At 33.9% G+C, this 12,084-nt stretch overlaps 1 protein-coding gene across 1 annotated transcript; it reads left to right on the forward strand.

Annotated features, from left to right (window-relative positions):
- The first annotated feature begins 161 nt into the window (after nt 1–161).
- On the forward strand, nt 162–11,697 carry LOC126807809 (polyribonucleotide 5'-hydroxyl-kinase Clp1). Its single transcript, XM_050532638.2, has 12 exons — nt 162–313; nt 1,531–1,605; nt 2,482–2,595; nt 3,391–3,516; nt 4,223–4,364; nt 5,287–5,457; nt 5,949–6,038; nt 6,390–6,490; nt 7,464–7,602; nt 8,941–9,021; nt 9,897–9,990; nt 10,487–11,697. Exons 1-12 carry the CDS (start codon nt 290–292, stop codon nt 10,596–10,598), a joined length of 1,269 nt encoding a protein of 422 aa, XP_050388595.1. The 5' UTR covers nt 162–289; the 3' UTR covers nt 10,599–11,697.
- The last annotated feature ends 387 nt before the right edge of the window (nt 11,698–12,084 follow it).

Raw genomic sequence — 12,084 nt, forward strand, 5'->3', positions numbered from 1 at the left:
ATCGAATGTAAAAAAAACAAATGTCGTTCCAAAAACATATTGATTACGAAAACAAAAACTGATTGGTGATGATTAAGTTTGATCTCAGAAATTGTTTTAGATAACATAGTTTGCTCTAGAATATTTTGGAAAAGTCTCGTTTGTCGAACCGAGAACGAGATTCAAAATGTCAGCGCCCATACGAACGTAAATAAATAGAGATTTCTGAGATATTTAAAAATTACACCAGAAATAATCTAAAAAATCGCTTAAATATTGATCAGTAAATGTTTTTTTACTGAAAAGCAGTATGGCCGATGATAAAAATGAGGAGGTAATGAAAAGAAAGGAAATTATTTTGATAAAAATAAAAAGGAGGCAACTCAATTAACTCAATATTTTCAATAAAATTCGAAATTACTGTCTGAACCATCGTAAATTTTAAACGGATTCTTCGATTATGATCAAACTACTTAACTTTGGTTACTATACACTTTACCTGTGTGTTTGAAATCAACTCCCATTAAATAAAATCCATCGCACAATTTAATATAATTTAACTGATTTACATTCAATCGTTTCCGTTTTTACTCAAATTTTAAATCAGTTATGTTCGGCGAAATATGCCAGAAGTCTCAATCGAATGGTTATTCTATGTTTATTTATTGTGCATACTCTCCAGATATGAATATGCCGTCACCGTTTGACATAACTTGTGGAATACATATGTCTAGCCTCGTTCTTCAAGTCCCTTGTTAAAAATGGGCCTGAAACGCATTGTGGTAAACGATTCGTTTACCAATGGTAAAATGTTTATTTTATCTTAAATATTGGATATCAGAAACCCATCTTTTCCCGGTAAGATAACAACATCAATGTTGATCATGTTTTCAATGTCGAAGACTTAGCTACTTTAAATTTATCTGTAATCTAGTCTAGTGATGCAAAAATGTTATATAATTTCGTTTTATATGTGAAATACCAAATTGTTTTTAATTAATTGTATATGATGCTTAAGAGCTTCTCCCTATATTTGAAAATCAGTCCATCAGTCATGTTTTTAAGGTTCCAGGCACTATTTGTTTTGTATTTAAAAACAAAGTAAAATATATCCTTCAACTTACAAGACAATGCAGAAGTAATTTGTACATGTACATGTAACGTATGTCCGATTCACAAATGACAAAATAATTAATAATAAAAACACTTTGTAGAATGGACTAAGCAGGCGTAAAAGAATGTCGTTCAAATTGTACTGTTTACATATTTCAGGTTATTTTTGAAAAAATGAATGTTTGGGAATTTAACACCCGCTTACATGTGGGTTCTGTCACCACATAAAATTAGAGCCTACAGATAACAATAAGAGTCTTGGAGATAACCCTGTGGTGCAGACATGTACAAAAGGGGTTATTCTTTGTTTTGTTGATAATAGAACAAATAGTTCAGAAATACAGAACTTGTGTTAGTGGTGCCATGTTTACTGTAGATGTTTTCATGATCAAAAGTATTTGTATAACATTTCCAAAGTTCCTGTATTATATTCTTCAGGGTACAGAATTCCGACTGGTGGCCAAAGATGAATTACGATTTGAGGTTGAATCAAAAGCTACAGTTGTTATGGAGGTCAGTAAATCAACAGTCATTAATGGAGTTAATGATATCTAATTCACAACAACATAATCTACACTGAAATGGATTCAAATTGATTATTAAAATTTAAACGACTTAATCCACACTGAAATGTGCTCAAATTAATTATTTAACATTTAAACATAGATTATGCAAGAGCTAAATCTGCCTATTGCAGGTCTTTCTTTAGGCCTGAAATGTTATCTAAATTATTAATTAGACATTAATTTACATGACAAGACCATAATCAACTCTCTATGCCATCAGATATCTCCGATATTAAACAGATTAGAACAGCTCAGCCATATTTTGATTTAATCTAAAATGGAGGAGCGAGACTTAGCTTCGAACAACCAGTACGGTGGTTGCAATTAATGCACACGTCTTGTCAAACCTTCAAAGGCTAATATCTTCGCTCGCAATGGAGTAATTTGAATGAAATTTTCAAATTATTCATTTTACTTTACCTATTTTTGAACTATTATAGCAAGAATGGCTAGTTCTTTATCTAAATCTTACATAATGTATCTTTAATTAAGAAAATAAAGTCCAAAAATATAAACGATAGATACATCTACCTGTAATCTCCTAATCAAATTAACAGGAGACCCATCTAATCATTTTAGCAAAGATTGTAGGTGGCAGTTGTTACGACCATATCCTGTTTGTTTTGTCTACTGAGGATGCCCAATATTGACAAATTGACTGATATTTCTGTTAAAACTGATACAGGTATTGCAGTAATATGTGGCAAAATATTAAAATGTGAGCATTGTTTGTGTAGATTAAAGATGTTTCTCAAGAATTAGAGTTATTGATCATCTATTGTCCTTAAGAATGTATTGTACATTATATTTTTTTATGTTTCAGATGATGGAAGGGAAAGGTGAAATATTCGGAACGGAATTGGCCAAGGGCAGAAAATATAAATTTTTAGCTGGAGCTAAAGTTGCTGTTTATACATGGCATGGTTGTAGAATTAAAATATCCTTTAATTTATATAAAAATATCTTCCCACAAATATAATTAGGTCATCTGTCCGACTCTCTTAATTTACTTACATGTGAAAGTATGATATTTGTATCTAAAACGATGATAAAATAATTGACTCAAATTCACAAATAATCGAGTTGTTTGGCCTCTGATGAATATTTGGTCTCGATCATTCTTATAGTCTTATTGGTACGTTCTGGGATTTGGATCCAGGTCAGTCTGGTCCGGTATCCTAATCATAGACTCAACCAAGCATGTATTATTACATCACAGATTCAGGCAACCATGAGTCCATGACTGTATTTTTACATCATAGATTCAGACAACCAAGCATGTATTATTGCATCACAGATTCAGGCAACCATGACTATATTATTACATCATAGATTCAGGCAACAGTGATTGTATTGTTACATCATGGATTCAGGCAACCATGACTGTATTGTTACATCATGGATTCAGGCAACCATGACTATATTATTACATCGTAAATTCAGGAAACCATGCTTGCATTATTACGTCAAAGATTGAGGGAACTTTTTTCTCATTTAATGATTTTGTATGCTTGCTATTTTAAAGTACATGTGTATACACATAGTCCCTTTGGATACGCCCAAACCTAATATGCCTCTAGTGACCAGTTATTCCGATTAGGTTCAAGAGCTGACCAATTTGGATTCTATATGAAAATGAAGAGCTTTGATGTATTCTGAGTTTTGATGTATAGGTATAATATTGAATTGAATATGTGGTTTCTTGTTATTTAAATATCTTTAACAAAGTAACTTGAATGGTACGACTGAAGTAGCGTATATCTCTAAAGAGACACCCATGTTAATGTATTTAAACACACATGTAGCATTAGAACAGATGAGAGTCAAGGCTGATGAAGAAAATACAAGAGGCCCTAGAGTAAGTTCCTCTTTATAATAATAGGATAAACATATCACTTTATTTATACAATAATATCACATTATTTATACAATAGTATCACATCCCATTATTTATACAATAATATCACATTTATACAATAATATCACATTATTTATACAATAATATCAGTTTATATCACATTATTTATCCAATAGTATCCCATTATTTATACAATAGTATCACATTATTTATACAATATTATCATGTTGTTTTTAGAATACTTTTTATTAATTGTAATGAGATAAACATTTTAATAAGCCCACATTGTAGACGATGAAAAGAAAATCTCTTGCAATTTGTGAGACTGGCTTCATCCTGACCAATCAAGTAGCGTGTATCATAGAAATTGTTATTATATGTTGAGTTTGCCATTCATAAAATGAAATGGAATGGTCTTACTTTCTGTACTAGCCGAGCTATTGAAGACGGCCATATGCCATTCATGCCAAAACAGATTCTTATTTTGATTTCCATCTCCCTCTTCCAATGGATGTTTAGCCTTCTGCCAATGGATCTTTAGCCTTCTGCCAATGGATCTTTAGCCTTCTGCCGATGGTATACACACATCCATGTTGTTCTAATAATTATACACAGGAGTCAGGAATCCTGTGGCTCCCCATGTGGCTCTTTACAGAAACGCTCAGGTAGTTTGAAAAATTGCTATACAATGTTTGACATATTTCAGGCAATAATTGTTGGACCAACTGATGTGGGTAAAAGTACACTGTGTCGTATTTTATGTAATTATGGAGCTCGTCTGGGTAGAGCTCCAATATTTGCTGACCTTGATGTAGGTCAGGGTCATACTGATATCCCTGGAACTCTGGGTAAGAACATTTCTTGACTAAAAACCTCATTGACACATATGATGTTGACTATCTGAAGTTTCTGTTTTATATTTACAATAACGATATATATATTTAAACATACATTATGCAAGAGCTAAATCTGCCTATTACAGGGCTTGTTTGAGGCCTGAAATGTTATCTAAACTGTTAATTAGACATTAATTAACTTATCCAAACCATAATCAACTCTCAATGCCATCTTCACTGGACTTGAATCCAATCTACTGCTCAAAGCTCATTGATGATTAAATCCAAAAATTGATAATCTTGACTATGTTTTTTATCATACCGACTTTAGTAATGATGATCGAGGCTAGGCTTAAAATTTAACAGCTAAAATCTCAGTTTAGAGTGGCGCAAATATTCTATTTATGTTATCAAATTTTTTAATTACTATAGCGAGAACAGTCAACTCTTAATCTAATCTCCCATAAGCCATCTTTAAAACATTTATCTGTTCTATTTACATGTAACATTGCCATTAACTCTTTGACCACAGAGTTTTTGAACGATTAGTAACCTCTACACTCGATTCCTGGCACTGTTTTTCTGTTTAATTTACACATAATATGGTGGGGGGGGGGGGGGGATGACCGAATGGTTAGCATGCGCGCGCTGTATCATAAAGTCTGTCATTGAGTGGTTTCGATTCCCTGGTTGTATGTGACAACGAGTAGGGTCATCTGTCCAACCTCGTGGGTTTTCTCCGGGTCCTCCTTTTTCCTCCCACTACTAAAGACCCCTACATGCAAGCAAACTATTGAAATATAATTGAACCATATGTTAGTCCCGAAATTACCCAGTTTGTGTTGAGTGGACGTTAAACTCTCATAACATGTCTGTAAGAAACCATGTGGCAGATAACAGGTGAAATATTTAGTTTATGTATTTGTTGATACAGGAGCTTTATCTGTAGAACGACCATCTGATCCAGAAGAAGATTATTCACAGTTAAGTCCCCTATCATTTCATTTCGGCCATAAATCCCCAGGAGATAACGTCACCTTATACAGCTTACTGGTTCAGAGATTAGCAGAAGTCATTAATCTCAGATGTGAAAAAAGCAAGAAAAGTAAGATTCATGTTTATTTATAATATAAATCATATTGTTTAATCAGGACATTTACGGTAAAATTTGTTACTTATCAGACTTCCAACTTCTCCTCTTTACTTATTACTAAACATACAAAACATTGCTGCATGTCTAATCACCAGAACAAACTCCACGGCCACATTAAACCTGTGCTCAAATCCCTTCACGTATTCAATATAAAATAATCCATGGTTTAGCTTCTGACAACCTGAGTGATCTACTGATCAAAAGTGGAGAAAGAACAACTCGGTCAACATCAAAGCGCGACCATGATCGTTCCAAAAACTTCAGTTGCAGCACCTATCCTATGGAACAAACTTCCAGAAACATGCTTGAAGACCTATTTAATTGTGAATACCAACCGTGACAGTGCGGCTCAGCGCCATTAAGTAGAACGCAGCAAGTAGATAAGAGGCGCTATATAAGTTCATTATTATTTTTGATGCTGGATGTGCTGTATATTATTTCAGCCAATGTTAGTGGGTGTATTATAAATACATGTGGATGGATTCGTGGAGAGGGATACAATATGATCAAAATGGCTGCCGGAGCTTTTGAAGGTAATTTTTAATATTGCTTTCTTTTGTAAGGTGGCAGGAGAAGTATAAAAATCTCAGACATGAGAAACCCAGAAGTGTTCGTTATTACATAGTAATATATATTTATACAGGTTTTGTCATCGAGTCAAGTTGGCGTGGTTTCAATACAAGTCTATATGTGATAAAGAGTAGGTTTGCCTGCCTAACCTTATGGGTTTTGTATGGGTCCTCTACTAAAGATACTGTGTCAAAGCCAATTATTGAGATAAAAATGATACCATATATTAGTCCCAAAAGTTAAGGGAATGTTAAGCTTTCCTGATTCTGCACAAGAGTGTAAGATGTGTAATGATTGTGGTCTTGTTTTTCCAGTTGATTCTGTGATGGTAATAGATCAAGAGAGATTATATACAGAGTTAAGACGAGATTTACCAGAATTTGTATCAGTTGTTTTATTACCAAAATCTGGTGGGGTGAGATGTTAATTTCTCTCTGTGTTTATTGAATCATGCCAGTAAAATCTGGAGGAAATTTCTTGGTCAACACTGAGAACAAACCTAATACCTCCTGGCTAGCTAGCTAGCATATCACTCACTGAACAACTGTGGCTCAAACAACAGACATCTACAAATACGATTTAAATATTCATAACAAAAAATTATGGAGTAACATATGTAAGCTAACGTCAAGTATATGTTTGTTAACAAAAGACGTTAATATCTACAAATACGATTTAAATATTCATAACAAAAAATTATGGAGTAACATATGTAAGCTAACGTCAAGTATATGTTTGTTAACAAAAGACGTTAATATGAATAGGATGGATTATGAAACAGGCCATTTTGTTTCCAGAGCAAATTTCAGGTTATTCGTTGTATACAAATCAACCTGTTATAGAGCATGTAACTATGGCTTGTCACTATGCCTAAAAATATACTTGTGACCATAAACATTAATGAAAAGGATATTGATATGGGGCCCCATCTCGGGTTTGTTATAGTAGTTGTGCCTTTTGCTAAATAGAATTGGTGTGCAATATCACCTTTGGTGGAAGCAGACGTAGAGTTCGTACTTGTCTGCGATAGCATCCTCGTTGGAAGTCGACGTTAACGCCTACAAACGAACAAATCTAATTAGAAATTCTCACTTCAGTTATATTATATGTTTTTTTCGTGGAATAAAATTTGACATAGTTTTTGTACAAGGAAGATTGATGACAGTCGATAAACTGTTCTTCTTTCAGGTTTTGAGTACATCTCAGGAAATTTATGCACGTATCAGCAGCCTATCTATTATAATTATGGTGCCTTTTACACTAGAAATTCTCAGTTGAATTATATTTGTGTTTCACAGAAATATACAGAACGTTAAGGACTAGTTTGGCGTCTGTGGAGCAGTCGAGACAGAATTATCCTGATATTGTACAAACTGTTCTTCTTTCAGGTTGTGGAGAGAAGTAAAAATACGAGAGCTGAAGCGAGAGATGCGAGAACACGAGAATATTTTTACGGCATAGATAACAGTTTATATCCTCATACATTTGAGATTAAATTTACCGAAGTCAAAATTTATAAAATTGGAGGTAAAAAGATGTTTTTATTAAGTATATCTTCTGCTATTAGTTTAATAATGATTTCACGTCCTGTTAAAATAAATATGAGGTTACCAACCTTTTCGTTATTAGTCGAATACGGATTTCACACATTGTACAACAGATCAGAGGTTGACAACATTGTACAATAGACGAGAGTTTATCAACCTTTGTTGTCCCGTTTGAAAGTATAATTTACCCCCACCTTCTTTTGTTCAGTAATTTGTGTACCATAACAAAGCAATCGACAAAGGCAAATCAAAATGAATTGAAATGGGGTTTAACATCCTACTTTTCTGTATCGGCTAATGAAGTTGAGCATACACCAGGAAAGTGTCCTAAATTGGACATTTTGCCTGGACATTGGTGCTATAAATTCCATTTATCAAGAGTTCTTCTACGTACACGTCAATGTGTACACAGGACCTCAATATTTTGTCCTTTCATCCTTTCGTCCTGGTCAGGGCTGTGCACGACTGATAAGGGGAAACCACACCGGAAAATCCAGAGGAAGTTTCGTAAACAACACTAGGAGCAAACCCCGGAAATCATGGTTTGCAAAAGATAAACCAAAGAAAAGCCTTCAGATGGTAATCTGTGAAAATATGAGATATTGTCTTCTTAAAAGCCGTTTGGATCATAAATTACCAACAATATCTACAAATGCCAAAATAGTCATGTAACGTCTTATTCCTTTTAATGACATGCTTCAGTTGATTTGATATTTGTTTATTTTTTGCAATGTCTGTGTAGTGTGTCTTGTCTGCTCGTTTATCTTGTCGGTGTTGTTTTCTGTGTAGTGCGGTCCTCCTGTACTTGCTAATAGAAATAAATGAAACCATCGTCAGACCGGGATCTGGTCATCTTATTTCTGTAGTTCTTGTTCATGTGGGCGTCATACTTCGAAAAAAGACTCTGCCAAGTCATGTATATTCGACTTGAAACTTGACATGCTTGTTCCTTGAACAAATGGGTGAACTTCGATTTTTGATATGAAATCACCATCCGAAAATGGCTGTGCTGACTCACTAACTGGTTCATAGTTTGGCTAAATTAACATTACTTAAAACATGTTCAAAATTCTCAATATTTTAACACAGTATTTTTGTCTATATATGGTTTTATAATGAAGGTCTTGAGGAGATGTTTTTTATGTATTTTTGTCTATGTATGGTTTTATAATGAAGGTCTTGAGGAGATGTTTTTTATGTATTTTTGTCTATGTATGGTTTTATAATGAAGGTCTTGAGAAGATGATTTTTATGTATTTTTGTCTATCTATGGTTTTATAACCATGATCTTGAGGAGATGTTTTTTATGTATTTTTAGCTCCCGAGTTACCCGAGTCCTGTCTACCATTAGGTATGAATGCTGAAGATCATAAAACTAAAGTTGTTCCTGTTATACCCAGTAAGATAATTAATATACCTACTAAGGAAATATCATGTACTCAGATTGATTATTTAACATTCAAAACATGCCCATCAATTTGATTCATGGCAAATAAAGATGGCGACCATCTTGGAATTTTCAATTCATCATGAAAACTGAACAGAATTGAAACTTTTTTTGGACTGATATTAGAGATTTAATTTCACAATATTCAGGTTTGCAAGGATTTCTAAAAGCCCTGAAATCATGCATACAGTCTTTAATTAATCCCACCTTTTATTAATATTAAATGAGATTAATAAAAGTTATATGATTCACCATATCTTGATATTTGATGGGCATATTTTGTGATGCCAGTATATTGTCAATCAGTACTGTCGAAAAATATTCCTGGTTACATACAAGCTTGGGATTGAAGCCACAACATTTGACTCAATGACAGATGTTTTGATTTTCAACACATGCATGAGTGCACATGCCCCCCCCCCACGCCATGCACCCCACCCCACCCTATATAATAATATTATCTGCATGTAGCTATGTGTTGTTATTACATCATGTCGGCCACCCTATATAATAATATTATTTGTATATGTTGTTACTAGAAGAATGCCCGGCTTCGCTCGGGGGACATAACCCTGAAACCGGAAGTGGTAGACTAACGCCACCTGGCCTATGTTACTCCCCGGTCCGAGCTACCCCTATACCCCAAATTTCAGACTCGGTGCAGACCTAGTGTAGCTGCCAACCCCGAACAGACAGACAAACTTCACAAATATTAATATAGATTACATCATGTCGACCACCCTATATAATAATATTATTTGTATATGTTGTTATTATATCATGTCAGCCACCCTATATAATAATATTATTTGTGTATTTGTATATAGGTATGTCGTTATTACATCATATATTTAGTGTATCAGCTGCTAACTCTATAGAAGATAATATCAAAGAAACTAATGTTATAGGATTTGTTGTCATGTAAGTAGGCTGTTTATTTCCTCATTACAAACTTCCATTTTTATCAAAACATTTTGTAGTATTGCCAGGTTATAATTTGATATTGGTACCAGATGTTCTAGATAATACCAGGACACCCAGCTTCACTACCAATTTAATATGAGTATTGACAGAATGCTTCCTAAATTTTGTCATATTTTAATCTGAAAATCAGTGTAAAAACCGGTTTACTGACCTAATTGTCTACCTTCATGGGAGCTGCAGTGGCTCTGTGAGTAAGGTGCCAGGTCACTTTTCTGGATGTTTGATGGCCGATCACGGTGCTAGCCGAAAAATTTACCCGCGATTTTCTGGCGTGGTTTCCAGGCAAAACTTCCCTCATAGCACACTGTATTGTGTATGCCCATCTTCATCGGCCTTGATTGGAACAAAATAGCAAGTCAAACTCCTTTTCTGTTTCAGTTTGTCTACTTTCATGGTTTAACTCTTGTTTATATTCCTTTCCTCTTCTTTACAGTACAGCAATAGATATGGAAAAACAAGCCTTCTCTGTTTTAGCACCATCACCCAGACCTTTACCTAAAAACGTTTTACTTATGATGGATATACAGTTCATGGATATTAAATAAAATCTGTTACATGATTGAAGAGATAAACAATGTTATAGATTAATGGAGATAATTATATGTGTGTGTGAATGGATAAGTCTTGCGTATGATGAATAGTTATAATTTGACTGTTTACTGAATAAATATCACCTGTGATCATCTAAAAATCATCTACTCATAATGTGGTCCAATCAGTTCATTTCACTGTTAGTATTTATTGTCATGAGTATAAAGTTCAGTGCAGTGGGAGCTTACAGAAATCATAAGAACGTACACACATCCCAATGCTTGGTACCAGACACAATCTGGTTAAAACACAGATCCTATTTCGTTTTGTTTTTATAGTTCAAAATTTCGTTTTACTTGTCTTTACTACACTTGGATCTGGAAGAGTTGTTATTAAACTCGTGTTCTGGATGGTGTCAGGGATAAGGCAATGAAACGGTCTGTTACGGCGAGCTTTAGGCGTGTTTTGCACGGAACTGTGGGTAATCCACTAGTAACATCAATGCTAATTGGTTAATCAAATGTCTGACGTCATAGGGTCATAAGTTGGTCTTTTGACCCCTGACGTGACCTATCGCTATAACTTGTCAGATCTTCATGTAGTGTAGTCCATCGAAAGTATAAAAAGCGAAACGAAATATAGATCTGTATTATAATCAGATTGTACCAGAAAAACTGTTTTTATGATTAGTTTCTTTTGTTCTGTTAGTTGAAAACCGATCTAGTGGGGGGGGGGGGCACTAGTACAAGATCTTTAGCTGTAGTAGGAAACCGGGGAAAACACATGAGGTGTGGCAGGCGACCCTACTTCTGGTCACTTATAAGCCTGGTAGCAACTCATACCATTTGACTATTACATATCTTAAGATTTACGTGTTTTGATTTTTTTGACTCATGTATCTCATTTAGCCAGTCGTCACATTTGAAAATTTAGGCTGCATGATATCTTTCAATCTCAAAATTGAATCAAAATTTTGTGTCCTGATGAAATCAAACACGTTATTTATTTTTTTTAATCACCATTTTAAGTCCATATTTTAGCAAGATTTTTAATTCATTTGATTACCTACACAAGAGCCTAATCATTTTAAGATAATAAAATGTACATAGTATTTACTTTTTGAGTTCTTGTTTTTATTATTTAATAGTAGAAAATGAAAGTAAAACTGGGTGTAAAACCCCTCAACTATTAAATGTTTAGACCATATTTATGTTTCTTTTTTTTTTCATTTTAAAGATGCATTATGTAAGATTTAGATGAAAAGCTGGCCGTTCTTGCTGTAATAGTTCAAAAATAAATAATTAAAATTGTATATTGAAAATTTCAAATTGCTTTACTCTGATCAAAGTTATGAGTGTTTGAAGTTTTGATTAGAATTGAGTAGTCTTGATTGTTAAGTTCCCTTGCTATGATAATAAGCAAATGTTGACCGATTAAATTATGCATGTGTTCTAATCCCCTTCATATCCCAATCGTCCAATGGCCGAGAGAGTTTATTAT

The sequence above is a fragment of the Patella vulgata genome, chromosome 9 (genome assembly GCF_932274485.2).
Source record: "Patella vulgata chromosome 9, xgPatVulg1.2, whole genome shotgun sequence".
NCBI classification, from domain to species: domain Eukaryota; kingdom Metazoa; phylum Mollusca; class Gastropoda; family Patellidae; genus Patella; species Patella vulgata.

Coding starts and splice junctions, on each gene's coding strand:
- LOC126807809 (XM_050532638.2), top strand. CDS start 290: ATGGCCGATGATAAAAATGAGGAG. Junction 314..1,530: donor CCGATGATAAAAATGAGGAG/GTAATGAAAAGA, acceptor TATATTCTTCAG/GGTACAGAATTCCGACTGGT. Junction 6,039..6,389: donor GGCTGCCGGAGCTTTTGAAG/GTAATTTTTAAT, acceptor TTGTTTTTCCAG/TTGATTCTGTGATGGTAATA.